The following is an 18753-nucleotide window of genomic DNA, read 5'->3' on the forward strand; positions in this document are numbered from 1 at the left end:
GACAATTTGGTTTGCAAATTGAAATGATCCATTTATAGTCTCAAACAGGCATCTCACCAGTGGTACTTGAAGTTTAATAAGGTTGTGACACTGTTGGGTTTCATCGAGAACAAGTTTGACTAGTGTAATTATATAAAGATCAGTGGGAGTCATCATATTTTTCTTGTTCTTTATGTAGACGATATTTTACTTGCCAGCAGTGATTTATCATTACTAAATGAGACCAAAAGTTTTCTGTCTACCAATTTTGATATGAAAGATCTTGGAAAGGCATCTTTAGTTTTGGAGATTGAGATTCATCATGATAAGAATTGAAAATTTCTTGGCTTACCTCAAGAAGCTTACATTAATCGTGTGCTCAAAAGGTTCAACATGGATTTGTATAAAGCTGATTCGTTCCTATTCTGAAAGGGACAAATTTACTAAGCAACATTGTCCCAAGAACGACTTAAATAGAGAAGCAATGAAGAATATCCCATATGAAAATGCAGTAGGGAGTTTGATGTATCCTTAGGTTTGCACTAGACCTGACATTGCTTTCATGGTCGATGTTTTTGGGAGATATTTATCTGATCCTGGCCATGATCATTGGGTTGCAGCCAAGAAAGTTTTAAGATGTTTGCAAAGAACGAAGAGTTTTATGCTTGTGTATAAGCATGTTGACAATCTTCGAGTTGTTAGTTATTCACATTCAAATTTGGTGGTTGTGCAGATGATTTAAAGTCAACTTCTGGCTATATTTTCACTTTTGTTGATGCTGTTATTTATTGAAAAAGTGTTAAATAGACTTTAATCACATAATCTACTATATATGTTGAATTTGTCGTATGTTATGGGGCATCTTTGTAAGCTTTATGGTTAAAGAATTTGATTTTAGAGATACGACTAGTTGATTCTATTTCCTCTCCTATACTAATCTATTGTGATAATAATATTGTTATTTTCTTTTCAAAGAATAATGAGATTAGTAGTGCTTCCAAACATATGGAAATAAAGTATCTCACTATTAGAGACTTGGTCAAGAAAGGAGACATTGTGATAGAATATTGAAAGACCGAGTTGATGTTTGTAGATCCTCTAACCGAAGGATTAAGTGCCATATTGTTTGATAACATGTTGTTGATATGAGCATTTTATAATCTTTTGTTCCTTTGGGTTAGTGGGAGTTTCTTGTTTTATCTTTTGAGATTACATTTATATGTAATTTACTTGTTGATGCTATGAACTACTTTGTGGGCTAATACTTTTTTGATTATTTGATGTTTATGCTTTCAGTTATGTTTTGTTGTATTCTCGAGAATGATTGAATTGAAAGCATGTAGTTCATATCTTGTTGTGATCATTGTATTTTAAGTATATTTACTAAATGACAATGATATTTTGTTGGCTTAATGTTTTAAGCAAGTTTAGTGACACTTACTTATTTATTAAGTATTGTATGTTTAATTTCACTGGCTTATTTATTAAGCATCACGGTATCAGTGAAATTGAGGACTGATAAGGATATTATGTTATTTTGAATTGATCACATGTTGAATATAATTCCTTACCACACTACTAGACTTATTGACCATGTCGATTTAATACTTTGGTATTTGTGATTATTAATGTCTTTTGTTGAGTTAAAAACAATATGATTGTCATAGTTCATTACCAAAGGTTAAATTGGACCGGTATGTTGAGATGCTATCAGAGAACTATCATTTTTTAAAGTGGCCACAAATGTTTTCTTGTTGTTCAATCCATGAGTCGTTTTCAAATAAAATTATTTTGATATATAATATATATGTATTAAAATTAATGTAGCCCAAGTGGGAGAATGTTAGACTTTTTATTTGGGCTTACATTAAGTTTTATTGGTTTTATTAAAACTTGGGTTGATTGGATAGTTCTTTGCTGTGTTAGCCCATGTTGTTGGTGATCAATTGTTAATGGGCTTAGCATCTGTGTGTAAAGTCTAGGTGAAGCAGAAGTGTGGGCTTTTCTAGTTGACTGAAGCCTTTGATGAGGAGGCTCAGCCCAACTAGGGTTTTGTAGCTAAGTCCCCTCCCTAACTCTATAAATACATATTGTCTCATCACAATTGTATACTTTTTGATAATCAGATAAATAAACTGCTTCTGATTTAGAGATCTAGGGAGGAAGACTTAGTTGATAGTATTGCACTATCAAAGTGGAGTAACTGCTGTGGATCAAACAGAGATAATTGCTATGGATCAATCAGGTACACATACCTAATTATTATATCTTATTATTGTGTTCTATGTTATATACAAATAGATCTTGGGTTAATTGTTAATTTATCTAACATCGCTAGCCAATCGCAACGTGACATGTCGAGAAGTGCTAGGCACCACTAGTGCCTAATAGCAATACTCATTATTATAATTATTTAGGCATATTTATGTCTATTTATGTTTGTAGAAAAATAAATGTTATGTCAAAGGTGGCAGTTTCATATCATTATAAATAAGTCCCCACACTAACAATACTTGTCAAATTAAATGGAGCAAACTCCAAGTCCAAAACAAATTAGCTTCAAAGAAATGGAGGAAGATGAGAACAGAAAGACCAAACAAAGAAGGATCCTGCTTATAGTTAACTGCATATTATTAACAATAGGAAACTGTGGGGGACCACTAATCATGCGGCTCTACTTCCTCCGCGGCGGCAAACGAGTCTGGCTCTCAAGCTGGCTCGAGACAGGTGGCTGGCCCATCATCCTTGTCCCCTTAGCCGCCGCCTACTACCAACGCCGGCGCAGTCACAACCCATCCAACAAGATCATCCAGATGAAGCCGTTTTTGTTCATCGGCTCAGCCGTGATAGGGTTGCTGACCGGCTTCGACGACTACATGTACGCCTACGGCGTGGCTCGTCTCCCGATATCGACATCGTCCCTTATAATCGCATCTCAGTTGGCTTTCACAGCCGTATTCGCTTACCTTCTTGTTAAGCAGAAGTTCACGTCGTATTCTGTAAACTCTGTCGTTTTGCTGACTACCGGTGCGGCCGTGCTGGCTCTCCACACGAGCAGTGACCGGCCCAACGGAGAGTCGGAGAAATCTTACGTGATTGGGTTTCTGATGACGGTAGCCGCGGCGGTTCTGTACGGCCTCATATTGCCGCTGGTAGAGTTGATGTACAAGAAGTCGAAGCAGAGGATTACATACTCCTTGGTCTTGGAGATTCAATTGGTCATGTGTTTCTTCGCAACTGCTTTTTGCACAGTCGGCATGCTTATTAACAGAGATTTCAAGGTTTGATCTTTCACTTATTTATTATTATTGTTATAATTAATCTGACTGATGATCGATCATGATCCGCTGACGAAGGTGGCTCAAGATCTTTTCTTTTTTTCTTATTTTTTTTTTTTTTGAGTAAAAGATCTTTTCTTCTTAGTGTTACTAACAACTCATTTTGTTACTAATTTTTAATATAATTTAGCACATATTTATTAATTATATATATATATTATTATTAGTACGTCTTAGTCTCTTCTTAGAGCACACTCATCAATAACTTCTTTAGCCAATTTTTCAAAGTATGTTGTTAAAATATTATTTTTTATAACTATTTAAATATTATATATATAGTTGTATGTATCTCATTTTTGTTGTATGTATCTCATTTTTCTCGAAGTATCTTGGGAGTGCTAGCTCTACAATTTATTTATATATATATACCATATAAATATTTAATATGAGAAATAAAATTATAAAGTATAACCACTACTCCATCTGCCAGTAAAACATTGACTTTAACAATTGACAATATTAATAATAGTACGGTATATTGATATTTGCGTAACTTATTTACTTGGAACCAAATAACAAAAGGTTAGGTTGAGGTAATACTTGATTAATTAATTATTCTATCTTCATCGTTTCGGATTCGGAGATCTCGATATAACATCCCGACTCTCTATCCGGCCTGTATGATACATATTTTGATGCACTATTTTTTTAAAAAAAAAAAATTATATTTTTACATTTAAATTTCTTTTGAATTTTTATTTTATAATATTTTATAAAAATAATACGAAAATAACAAAAAAAAAAATTACGGTAACATAAAAATAACATCAAAACAATAACAAAAAAATAATATACAAATAACAAAAAATAAACAACAAATTAATAAGAATACAACATGAAAATACCGTATTTTCTATAAATAAAATCAAAAAAATCATAAAATTATTTCAAATTTTGTGAAACCATATTTTTGTAATTTTTTTGTTGTAAAATAACCCCTATTTTGATTGCTCCATCTGTTAGGGTAAGTTTGGAAATAAGTGTAATTACACCGTATTTAAGAATAGGGAAACTTTATTTACATTTAACAAATTTTTAAAAGCACTCTACTTCAATAATTTTTACTTTATAAAAAATTTATATTTTTAATTAAATTAAAATTTTTAAATTTTTTTCTTTTAATTTATATTCTTAAAAAAAAAATATACCTATTATTATATTTTAAATATTATGACAATAAAAATAAATAAAAGATTATATAAATTTTTATAAATGATTTAAAAAATACAAAAATAAAATCAAAATAAGTGTTGAAATTAATATAAAATAATGTGAGGAAATTTTTTTAAAAAAAATTAAGAGTATTTTTTAAAAATTATTAAGTTTATTTTTTTAATAATAAGGCGTACTCTTCTAAAAATATAAGATGGGTTTGGATATGAAATAGTAATTATACATGAATTCTTAATATTTTAGTATTTATAAAGAAAAATAATATTTTTTAGTAGTAAATATTTAAAATAGAAAAATTTTAAATAATTACAGAATATAATTACTCTTAATTCTTATGGGGCATGAGAATTGAAGAGAGTACACTACTACAAAAAGGAATTTTAGAAATTATTTTTTCTATAATTTATTTTAAAAAGAGAAGCTAAAGGTGTCAAAACACCTATCTAATTCAAAATTGATATTTAGAGATATTATTTTAATAAAAATTGTAACTATATCATTTGTTAATACCATTTACCTTCAATTATGTAATTGGAACTCTCTATTACCTCCAATTACACAATTAGTATAATTATACGTGAAATAAAAATGTCAAATTATATAATTAACTCTAACAACACTCAAATTCAATTGCACTATAACTTTTCACACACCTCCAGAATTATAAACACTCAAGAAATACGATCACAAATCAATCCTCGTACTCGAGTGTGCAATTTTTATTTCATTTACACCAAACATTATTTTTATTATTATTATTATTGTGTGTGCTTTTCCTCAATTTTCAAAGATTTTTGACAAGTTTTCAAAAAATAATTAATATGACAACTTTTGGAAAGATTCTTTATAATTATTTGACCTGGCCAAAAAAAAGTTTGTGAAATGATAGTCTTTTTCGTTTCCTTCTTCTTGACTAGGATTCGATTATAACAATGGTATATATTGTTACACCACTCATATCTTTGTTCCTTTATTAATTGCTCTCTTTCCGTATTCTAACCTACCCTATTATATTCTATATTTCTATCTTGTATTGACAAAAAAATAAAAGAATAAAAGTATATTTTCATTTGGATTGACTACTGTCCTCCATATTCTTAATGGTAAAAAAGAAATATGCACTCTCTATCAAGATGAGTTAGTTGTGTCCTTGGTTGGTTAGGAAGGTTGTTATGACAGGTGAAGGTTGTTATGACAGCTGGTGTAGTTAGTTAGAGTTTGTTAGAAATTAGTTAGTTACAGTTGGCTAAGTCTCTCAATTCATCACTGTATATAAGTTCATTCTCTTTGTACTCTGTTAATATTCATTCATTGATCAATACACAGAGTTCTGTTTTCTCTATCTCTTTCTCTTGCTTGTTTGGTAAAATGGTATCAGAGCCAGACTCTGTGTAAGATCCATTTTCGTTTCCTTCTGTTTCTTCTTCTTCTTCATCATGGCTCGGGGTGGAGGAGCTCAAACTCGAAGCTCGACTGAAAATTCGAATCGATTCTCTGCATTGGATCCCGTGGTAGATCTTATTCGATGATCTTAGAAATCCTTATTTTTTGTCCAACGGTGATCATCCAGGGAGCCGGCCGTTCCTAAGATTCTTACGGGTTGTGAAAATTATAGTTCATGGCGGAGGGCCATGAGCGTAGCTTTAATCGCGAGGAACAGTGAAGTTCGTCGATAGCAAACTTCCGAGGAGCTCGATGAAGACGATGATGACTTTGGTATGGCATCGATGTAATAGTACGGTAATTTCTTGGATCCTTCATGCGTGTCGAATGAAATAGGCGAGAGCATCATGTATATGGAGAATGCAACGTGATTTGGACAAATCTTGAAGAACGTTTTAACCGGAAAAATGCTCCTCGTGTTTTTGAAGCTATCGGATACAACGCAATCGTTGGCTCGGGGAACTAATACCGTCATCCTTGGCTATTTTACTCGTCTCGAAACTCTATGGGATCTCATTCAAGAATATCGACCTCCTCCAGCCTGCACTTGTGGAGCCATAAAGACCTATCAAGATCATCAGGAGGAAGATCGTGTTCTTGAATTCTGATTTGGTTTGAATGAGTCTTACAAAGTCTTTGCTAGATCTCGGATTCTAATGCAAGAGCCAGCTTCCAAATATCAACAAAGCCTATGCATCTATCATTCGGGGAGGAAAGACAAGAGATCATATCTTTGAGTAACATTTCTCAATCTCGATCTAATTCTTCGATCATGATAAATCATTTACGAGTCCACTCACGATTCTGTGGTCTTTATCCGGCCTTTTAAACCTAAGACAATTTGTCATCAACGTAGTGGTGGTGGGGCCACGTTATGTCGAAGTGCTACGGAGTTGCATGGCTATCCTGGACACAAGTTATATGGTAAATTTCCTAATAGAAATCTTTGAACTGTTGGGAATGGAAATGTGAAGCCATCTCGCAAATATTGAGACCAATTCGAAGGAAACGAAAATAATGGTGGTGATGTTGTTAAGGAGATCAAGATCCTGGTTTCAAGTTTAAGTCTTTATGCGATTGTCGAAATTGATGGCATTACTTGTCCCAAAGACGTGAGACTCTCCAAATTTCCCAAAGGAAGCACCTATGATCTCTCATTTTCTCGGTGAGAATTTATTGTTTTCTAAATCTAAATGGATTATTGATATCTTGGTGCTACGCACCATGTTTGTTTTGATAAAGATCTGTTTCATGATATTCACAGTGACAATTCTGTCACTCATGTTAAATTACCACATGGTGGTAGTGCTAGAGTTGAAGGTATTGGAACTGTGAATGTTTTTCCAAATCTGCCTCTGTACAATGTATTGTATGTTCCCACTTTTCAACACGACTTATTATACGTATCTACTCTAAAGTATAATGATGCTTACTCCTTTTTGTTTCATGATAAAAATTGTGATATTCGAGTAGCAAAGGCAAATGATTGGGATGGGTGAAAAGATTGGGAAGCTTTATTACTTGCATTCGGATCCTAAAAACGAGTGTACCATTTGTTTTTTCTTTTTCGATTCTAGAATAAGTGAGCAAACTATTTGTATAGAATGGGCCACCCCTGGCATATCAAAAACCATTCCATGAATAAAGCTTTGAGTTTTTACAGTGATTTGTCTCATAACTTTCACTGTTCTGTGTGCCATTATGCTAAACAAAGAAGGCTTCCTTTTGTCTCTCACCATAACATTGCTACTCATATTTTTGATCTCATTCATATAGATATATGGGGGCCTTTCAATACACCTACTCTTGCTGGTTGTAGGTACTTTATCACCATTGTTGATGACAACTCTAGGTATACTTGGGTTAGCTTTATCAAAACCAAATACAAGCTCAAACAGGTTATACCTAGATTTTACGGCTTGTTAAGACTCAATATGGTGTTCAAATTAAGGGTGTTAGATCTGACAATGCTAAAGAGTTACAATTCTTTGAATTGTTTAGCTCTTTAGGTATTGTTCACTATCACTCTTGTGTTCAAAGACCCCAACAAAACTCTGTAGTAGAAAGAAAACACCAACACCTTCTTAATGTTGCTAGGGCATTGCTTTTTCAATCTTATGTTCCTCTTGCCTATTGGGATCATTGTGTAGGTACGAGTGCCTATTTGATTAACGAACTCTACACCCAATCAAATTTAGAACTCCTTTTGAAGTTCTAAACTCTACCAAACCGGATTATGAACATTTGAAAGCATTTGGTTGCCTTGCCTATGCTTCCACATTGCTTAGTTAGATCTAAGTTCTCTCCATGTTTGTGCCTTGTGTTTTCTTGGGGTACCCGATTGGTATGAAAGCTTACAAGCTTTTAGACCTTAATACAAACGAATATTTCACTCTAGGGATGTCACTTTTCATGAAACCATTTTCCCTTTTGTTGATTCAAGCTCTGCCCTGCTGAATATCATAATTTCTTTTCTTTGCCTGAATCTGCTGAAATACCTGATGCTCCTACTCATTTCACACCATCTGGTGCAAGTTCTGCATCACAGAACCATTCTCAACACACCAGTTCTTCTGGTGTTTCTTTGCCCCTCAAAAGACTGTTAGAACCACAACAAGGCCATCATATTTGAGTGATTATCACCGTTTTTTATCATCTAACAATCTTTACGTTGCTTCTCGGGACGGTATGCCGATCCTTTGCATATCCTTTGCACCAGGTTCTTGATTATTCCAAGCTCTCTCCCAAGTTCAGATCAATGGCTTTTGCTAGTTCCACCCTCCAAGAACCTACTTCTTTTGAACAAGCAAAAGGTATCCTTGTTTGGGACAAGGCTATGGATTAGAAGATTGAAGCTTTAGAGAAAAATGACACTTGGGTTGTGGTTCCTCTTCCCCAAGGGCAACATGTTATAGGATGCAAATGGGTTTATAAAGAAAAGGCGCCGAATGCCGATGGATGCGGTGAAAGGCACAAGGCTAGACTTGTTGCTAAAGGATATAGCCAACAAGAAGGAGTAGATTACTTTGACACTTTTGCACTTTGTTGCCAAGCTTGTCAGTCAAGTTGGTTTTAGCTCTTCTTTGCCATTAAAGGGTGGTTCTTACATCAACTTGATGTGAACAATGCTTTTCTCCATGGAGATTTGCATGAGGATGTTTATATGACTCTACCTCCGGGGTATTGTCATAAGGGAGACACCATTACCACGAAATGCGGTATGCAAACTTAAGAAATCACTATATGGATTAAAGCAAGCATCTGCACGGTGGTTTGAAAAGTTTTCTCTTGCATTGTTGGAAGAAGGGGTTCTCACATTCTGCAACAGATCATTCCATGTTTATGAGACACTCTCCAACAAGCTTCATTATTCTATTGGTTTATGTTGATGATGTCATTGTTGCAAGCGATAACATTATTGACCTCGACAAGCTAAAAACCGGTTGCATAACAGGTTTAAGCTTAAAGATCTTGGAGATCTTAAATACTTCCTTGGTCTTGAAGTAGCAAGGTCTAACAGAGGCATCTTCATTTCTCAAAGAGCCTATGCTCTCCAATTACTAGAAGACCTTGGCTATCTTGGAAGTAAACCAGTAGATACACCTATGGAAACGAATTTGAAGCTGTCACAAATCGAGAATGACAAACTTCTTGCCGACAAATTAAAGTAGGCTACACTATATAGAAGGATAATTGGCAAGCCGCAATACTTGGTGATCCTTTAGACCGAGACCTAGCTTATTCGGTCGATAAGCTAAGTCGGTTTCTTGCTTTGCCTAAAGCCAAACATTTACAAGGCACTCAAAGGATTACGCAATATACGAAATCCACTCTGGACAAGGAATTTTCCTGTTCTGCCGCATCCGAGATACAATTGAGAGCATATATGCGTATTGGTGCTTGTGTTGATACTAGGAGATCTACAAGTGGTTTTTGTGTTTTCCTTGGAGATTCAATCATATCTTGGAAAAGTAAAAAACAACAAACCGTTTCAAGATCTTCTGCAGAAGCTGAGTATAGGGCTATGGCTAATACTACAAGTGAATTGGTTTAGTACTTTCATTGCTTAAAGAGTTAAGGAGTCGAACACAAAGGACCGGCCATCATGTACCGTGACAACGAGGCGGCCGACACATTGCGGCTAATCCAGTTTTCCATGAGAGAACGAAGCATATTGAGATCGATTGCCACTTAGTAAGAGAGAAAGTTCAGCAAGGAATTGTCAAGACAGATCATGTTTCCTCAAAAGAACAAGTGGCAGACATTCTAACAAAAGCTCTACTTCCTAATCAGTTCAAGGTGTTAAAAGGCAAGATGGGATTGGTAAATATATACCATCCATCTTGAGGGGGAGTATCAAGATGAGTTAGTTGTGTCCTTGGTTGGTTAGGAAGGTTGTTATGACAGCTGAAGGTTGTTATGACAGCTGGTGTAGTTAGTTAGAGTTTGTTAGAAATTAGTTAGTTACAGTTGGCTAAGTCTCTCAATTCATCACTGTATATAAGTTCATTCTCTTTGTACTCTGTTAATATTCATTCATTGATCAATACACAGAGTTCTGTTTTCTCTATCTCTTTCTCTTGCTTGTTTGGTAAAACTCTCAGTCTCAATGATGCAGCAACTTAAATTACAGCTAACATAACAATTTAAATAGTAAAAATAATAAAACAAAAAAAAAAATCATAAAAATAGAAAGAAGAAATTAAAAAATAACATATGAGGTGATTTCCTATTAATTTTTCTACCTAATTAATTTTTTTTTGTTCAATTTTAGATTGCATAGGCTTGATCACTTTGTTCACTAGTTGAAAATAATTAGTAAAAATAAATTGATTTAGCAAAAAAAAAAATAAGATTATAAAAAAATTAAGTTGAACTTAAATATTTTTATATGAATACATTTTTTATTTAGCATTAAAAGAGATACCTTTCAATATAATTTTTTTAATTAAACATAAAAATTTAAATTCATTTTTTATTATTGATTATTGGATGGTAATAGTTTAATATTTATAATTAAATTTTTTTAATAACAATCAATAGATAATATTCATTAATATAAGTGTTTAAATTTTGGAATAATTTTAATTAATAATTATTTGGTTTATTAACTCTATTTCAGGCTATTTCTAAAGAATCTAAAAAATTTGAATTAGGAGAAAAAACGTATTACGTGGTGCTAGTATGGAGTGCAATAATTTGGCAAGGGTTTTTCTTGGGAGCAATAGGAATAATATTCTGTTCGTCGTCGTTACTCTCTGGAATTGTTATTGCGGTTCTTCTTCCTGTGACAGAGATATTAGCTGTTATTTTCTACAAAGAAAACTTCCAAGCCGAGAAAGGTGTGGCACTTGCACTTTCGTTGTGGGGCTTCGTTTCATATTTCTATGGGGAAATCAAACAAACCAAGAAACTTAAAAAAGAGGCAGAAGCCCAGGCGCAGATATTGAAGAATAGGTCCACCACTTCCCCCCAACTACATTTAGAGATGCCTCATATTCACACCCCATCAGCCTGAGATCACTATATATATACCTACGACAATTTCATATGGGATATCTCATTTTAAATTTAAAATATAATAATATGTTGAGTTATCCATATATTAAATTGCATTAATTAGGGTAATGACTATATATGGCAAAATAGAGTGTTAAGACAAAATGTCTCCTTGTCGTACTTACATTTATACAGACATTGTTAGGGTTAGTAATGATGTTATATATCTATTCTATATAAAGTATGCCTATATAACCGAATTCTTGGTTTATGAGAAATTCGTGGAAGACTTTTTATTTATATTAAAAATAAAATGATTTACTATTAAAAATAAAATAATTTATGAGAAATTCATGGGTCACTTTTTATTTATATTAAAAATAAAATAATTTATTATTAAAAATAAAATAATTTATGAGAAATTCATGGGTCACTTTTTATTTATATATAATAAAATAAATAAAATAAATCCCATTAAATCTAAAAAAAAAAATACGATTGAGTTTTTGTTGTTGTACATTTATGATTTTTCTCTTCTTCTTCTCTTCTTTTCTTCTAGAATTACCATTTTCCTATAAAAACACTCACTAAAAGAAAAAGTTATATTTTAGCACATACAGTATAACTAAGAAGTCATAAAATTTATAATTTTGTCTTCTGTTAAATAAAAATAATAGCAACTTGAAGCATTATTATAATTATGCTGCTTTGTACATGTTGCGACAAAAAGGAATATCAATCTTATTAATTTCTCCATGTTCTAGCTATTAATGCAAACCAGAAAAAGAAAAACATTTACTAAAACCCGCCAAAACTTATCATAATTAAACTTGAGGCATTAGATGCAAAAAAAAAAAAAAAAAAAAAAAAAAACAAATCGAGAAGAGTACATTACAGCACTGTTTTTGATCACGTGCTCATAAATTAGAAGCACAATTAAATATATTAGCGAAATAGTGACTAACATCCAAATTTCAGAGTTGATGTAGAACTTTAGAATATTAAAGTTTTATATTTACTTTATAAAACTTTTGTTTCAATATCTTACTATTATTAACACCATTTAATTTGGATGTAGAAAAAATATTTTTGGATTGAGGCGGCAATAAAAATAATTGATACTGTCCAGAGTTTTTATTACATGTTATGTGACGCATGTCATAAAAAAATAGATTTATACAATCGCAATGAAAAAATTATATGTGAGAAGCCATCATGCAGCCAGGAAGGATTTCTTACACCACGGTATATTACAAAAAACATATGATGTTATTGAAATTAAGTTAAAATAATAATAAAAAAAAAGATACTAACAATCTTATTATGCATTTTACAGTGCTATAGCATATGTTGAAATTGATGACAATACAAAGAGCCTATCTGCTGTCATGTTCGCAGATATTGTGGAAAAAATATTTCCATGTACTGCTGCCCAACTAATGAAATATACCGCAAAGGTGTAATTTTAAAAAAAATAAAATAGTTTTACATGCCTTTCATAAGTTGATTTTTTTAATTAAATAAGCTATGCACACCATGTCTAATCATTTTAAATGAAAATACATCACGATTTGTAGGAACACCGCCGCTTTGTCGACACTACCATATTTAATTTATCAATGAAAAAATGGACAATCCAGATATATGCGGACCCGGCTAGAATGAAAAGTGCAAAATACAAAAATTACACTATTGTCTCTATCGAAGCAAATGAAGATTGAAATCCACCAATGACTATCATTAGTTTTCTTATCTACAATTTTCAGACAAATGCTATCTTCAATTATCAACAATTTAGAGATTGATTTTTAATTTTCTTTCTATCTTACACCCATTTAAGTAATGTTTCTTTAAGTATTAGAACATCACCTTTTAATTTATTTTTGGATTAACTTAAGAACATATTTAAATCATCAAGCTTTCTTAAACACTAAATATATTATTTTTAATTGACAACATTATAAACTATAATATTTAAATACACATAATAATAATCTCACCTAATAACTAATAATATTTTTTCTTTAATTTTTAATTGTATCATTTTTAAATAACATAGAAAAAAACTAGCATAAAATTTAGTATACGTGCCTCGCACGTAATTTTTGCTAGTATATATATATGCATGAATAATTGGCCATGAGGGGATGGTATAAATATATATATCATATTAAATGTGATGATTTTTTTTTTATTTTTTAAATATTGTAATTTAAATTTAAATCTTTTTATACATCTAAAAATATTTAATATTATGCTTTAAATTTAAATTTATTACACATATTTAAAAATATATTATTATTATTATTATTATTATTATTATTATTATTATTTTTAATCTTATCTTTATTATATTACATCTATTTTATATTAAATGTAAATATTCCACAAAAATTGTTAGTTTAAAATATTATTTCTTCAATTTTTGTTAATCCATTAGCAATCAATTAATTATTTTTAAAAAAGAAAAATAATTTTAAAAATCTAAATTTAATTTATTTATTAAAATATAATTTAGACAATTATTTAAAAATATTAACAAAATTTGATAATTATTTTTTTATATAAATTTTAATTTTAATTTGAATTAGACGTTAATTTAATCAATTAATACTTTATAAAAAATTTATTAATTATATTATTTAAAATAATTATATTTATTTTTTTATTATTATTTAATAAAATTAGTTAAATATATATATGTTTTATAAATAAATTTAAAATTATATTTTAAATATTTAAATATATATATAAGAAGTACTGTATTAGATTTATTTTTTTATTAATATTATAAATTAATAATTAAGTCATATTATAAATATCTAATATATATAGGTTTAAAATTTAATTCGATATATTTGTCTTCAAATTTTGTCTCATTAATTTAATTATATTTGGTGGTGGTTTATGAATAAATTAGAAGGTACGTAAGTCACGAACCATGTACATATATATAAAAATATATATATATAAAAAATTTAAGCGTTAATTAAGATTTTTATTTTTAAAAATTTTGTATGTATTTAATTATGTCTTCGGAATTTTTTAACACATTCAAAAATTTTCTTAAACTATTAAGATTATTGGATTCAAAATTTTCTTTTAATTTTACTAACGGAAGTCTGACCGGATAAAAGTTTAAGGTGTATAATTTAATACATGTAAAAATTCGAGAGCACGACTTAATATATATAAAAGTTCGAACATATAATTTGGTACAAAAATAATCGTCATATTAGTAAAATTTAATAAAATTAGATAAAATTTCTAAATTCAACAATTTCAATCATTTAAGAAAAACTTTAAAGTGACCTTAAAAATTTAGATAGAAAATTTGTAAAAAGAAAAATCTTCATCAACCTAATTTTAAATCTTTCCATTATTATATATATTCTTTATCTGCAATATGAAAAAGTCAAATTATATAAATATATATATATATATCTGTTGTATACAAGCAATAAATATTGGATGTTTTGAGTAGTTAGTTGTCATTAATTTAATGTGAAACCTAATTATTAAAAAAAAAATCAATAGCAATAATGATAATGTAAAATATTATAGGGAGAAGACAAATTGTGGAGTGGAGAGATTAATATATCTTACATTAAACGGCAAATCGGCAATAAATACCATCACTTATGGGAGAGATTAAGTAATAAATATTGAAGAAAATTCAATATTTTAGTAAATTTAAATTTGAAAATGGTTCGGTCCAAATCATTTTTGTGTAGGAGAACCTTCAGTTAATCAAATCAAATGTGTCTTAACTCTAGCGGCAGTTTACTAGGCAAGTTCTCCGTCCGAAAACCATGTCCTACAACCTTTATATCAAAATAATTAATAATGGGACACTTGCCATATGGCCACACAATAATAAGGCATCACTTTAAATTAAGAGCCTAGACACTTACCTCCCCACTATGATGGATGATGGCCTGGTCAATCGCTATCTGGCATACGCTACTTGGCTCAATGTTATTGACTCTACAATGGATACTCAATCCCAACCTAATATGAGGAATATACAACCACGAGCCACGGCAGCTTCTTTGATCTCTAATGGAGATAACATCAATAGCACTGAAAATACCATAATAGAGAGAGAGAGAGTGAAGCTGTAATGACCGCCTTAGTAAATTGAATTAGAAAAAGCAATTAGCACTAATTTCTATTATTTTATTATTATTTAGGGAATAAAACAGAAAAATACAAAAAAAAGAAAAAAAAAATGAAAATTACATGAAATATGAGATTTCATAATAAAGTTAGAAAAATATGGCATTTTTAGGTTTGCCACTCTTCTATGGCATTTTTTCACATTTAAGATTTTTTATGGTATTTGATATGCCATATTTTTATAAACTTATTATCCAATCCCATATTTTATGTTTTTGTTTTTAGCTTAATTAGTTTTATTTATTTTTTAATTTATTTTACACTTACATTTTAGGGTTTCTTTTTATTTGAAAAATTTACACCAAATACTACATTTTTTTTCAAACATTACATTTTTAATTTGACAAGAACATTTTACTTTTATACTTTTATTAATTTTTTTTTTCTTTTTTACTTATTGAAACTGTTATATTATTTATAATAATATAATATATAGATTAAATATGTGTAATAAACTAATAGTATGTAACATATGACAATATATTAGTTGTCATCTTTTTGTAATATTTGGGGAGTTACTTGTTACTATGAGTAACCTCCACCATTATCACCAACATTAAGAGTGTAAAAAGATGTTACACATCTTAATTTGAAATTCTTAATGCCATAGGAGTTATGGTGTATGTAAGAGTTACATTTGAGTCCATAACACCTATGGAGGTTATGAGTTTGAATTTCAAATGGTGATATCCTAAACACTATATAAAGAGGTCTAAGGTGCTCATTTTGGAGAAGAAGTTTTCTATCAAGAAAGCACTTTGCTAGAAAACCCTAAAAGGCTTGATAATTCCCAAAGCTATTTCCTAGAGAGTTCCCTTAGTGCTTAGAGATAGGGGAAATAAGCTTTTGGACAAAGGTGTAATACCTTGTTCAAGTCATGGTGATCCCCACTAATATACACTCAAGGTTGTGAGTGAGTGTATATATATATTATTCTCTTGTTATATATATACATATTTTATATTACATGTGTTGTAATCTTCTCTTCTACCTTTCATATATATATATATATAATATAAAGTGTATATATATGTATTGTAACATATATTTAATCAATTTCTTAGTTTAGTCCTTGTATTATTTTACAATAGAATTGTAATAAATCTTGATTTTCTTCCATTGTTATAAAATCTCTAACAATCAAAAGCTTATTCATTTTCAATGGAAGAGGTGATAAATCAAGATTGTGAGAATACAAGGATAAGAGATTTTATGTAAAAACCATTCATGGGTGAGCATGGTGGTGTATATTATGTGATTTACTATATTTTATATAATAGTAATATATATTATATATATATGAGTTATATATATGTGATCATGTGTTTATATCATATTATATATATGATATTTGAAATTTATATCATGTTATTTTATGTATATATGTGAGATATATAATATATAACATGTATATATGAGTAATATATATTATATATATGTAGAGCATGTGATATAATATATATTAGTGAGATTAAATATGTAGAAATAATTATTTTTATGTATTTATATAAGACATGCATACATAATATATGTTATATATGTGTATATAATATATATCATGTATATTAATGTGTATATATATGTTATATATGTGTGAGGTATGTAACATATATAGTTGTGTAATTAATGTATATATTATGTGTATATGATATATATGTATATTATAGTATATATGTTATATATATGAGATATGTAATATATATATTGTGAATTTAATATTGATCTCATGTGTATGTTACACATAAGATGTTGATTAGTAACATACATATTATATTAATGTATGAGTTATATAATATGATAATAATATTGATAGTAATAATATAATATTGTTTATTGCTATTAATGTGGAAATTATTATCATCTATTTTGTGAATAAAGAATATTTTAAATTCTTTTTCAATTTAGTAGTGAACATCTCACTTTATGAGATAATAAAAGATGGCTTTTGAGAAGTTACATCTTTTATTGGGTTATAAGAGATAAGCATCTCATATTTGAGATAAGAAAAAGTGGACTATGAGAGTTACACTTTTATTGGACTTGCATTGTCATAAGCAAGAACAAATGGATTAAAAGTGAATCCAAACTTGTGAAATGAGCCATAAATTGGAAGAGCAATTTTGGACTCAAAAGTAAATGAATCAATGTGGATTCAAAAATAGTGAAAAGATAACAAAATTGGAGAAGCAATTTTGAATCTTAAATGATCAAAGTTGTGAACAAAATTGATGAGAATTTTGTTAATTTTGGTATAATTTTGGGCTAATCTCAATAAGGAGATAACCTTAAAATTATGAGTAAAAATAATCACATTATTTTATGAGTAGTAATGTGAGTTTGATATTTTAGTTTTGTTGAGAAAACTAAAAATGTCAAATGGTATTTTTAAAGTGGCCTTAAAGAGTCATTTGAAGAGGAAAATACACAAAAGTGATATTTTATATACTTTATGGTAGAAATGTGGGGGTGTACCACAAATTTAATCAAAATGTACGTGATGAGACATTGTTGATATTTTTGATTTTGAATTCAAATTCTAAATCAAGTTTGGCTATGTGCATATGTGAAAAGATTAACATATTTGGTGTCAAATTTTGGTGAAAATAATTTCAAGAAGGAAATTAAATTTAAGAGAAATTATAGAGACAAAGTGGTATTCTATATTTTAAAATCAAGATATTATCTTGATAGTGAAATGTGAAAGTGTGGGAGTGATACTCTAATGTGAAAAGTTTAAGACATGTTTGGTGTCTCAAAATAAAGCGTAATTTAGACATGTTTGGTGTCTAAATTAATGTTTAATTTTGATATGCTTGGTATCAAAATTATTGAGAATTTGAGTTGTGTGAAAATTAATCTTTTATGATTGAATTTTCAAAGCTTAAGTACTTAAGGAGAAAAGTGGTCACAAAGTGAACACTATATTTTGGCATGCATGATTCACATGGAATCAATAGTGAGAGGTTATAACAAATCGCTTAATCTCCGTACAAGATTAAAGCAAGAATTTTCGAGGGATGGGACCTAAACTTCCTTAGTGTTTTGCTCATTGATGGTAACCTATCTTAACACTAGTAAACATCTAGTCTTAAGTTCAATAGGTAATAACAAGTCAATAGAGTGAATATGGTACTCAATTGTC

General features: G+C 29.8%; 1 protein-coding gene across 1 annotated transcript; it reads left to right on the forward strand.

Moving 5' to 3' along the window:
• The first annotated feature begins 2447 nt into the window (after positions 1 to 2447).
• Positions 2448 to 11710, forward strand: LOC115712930 (purine permease 3). Its single transcript, XM_030641361.2, has 2 exons — positions 2448 to 3260; positions 11056 to 11710. Exons 1-2 carry the CDS (start codon positions 2505 to 2507, stop codon positions 11449 to 11451), a joined length of 1152 nt encoding a protein of 383 aa, XP_030497221.1. The 5' UTR covers positions 2448 to 2504; the 3' UTR covers positions 11452 to 11710.
• Positions 11711 to 18753: the final 7043 nt, after the last annotated feature.

Source organism: Cannabis sativa, chromosome X (assembly GCF_029168945.1).
Source record: "Cannabis sativa cultivar Pink pepper isolate KNU-18-1 chromosome X, ASM2916894v1, whole genome shotgun sequence".
In the NCBI taxonomy this organism is placed as follows: domain Eukaryota; kingdom Viridiplantae; phylum Streptophyta; class Magnoliopsida; order Rosales; family Cannabaceae; genus Cannabis; species Cannabis sativa.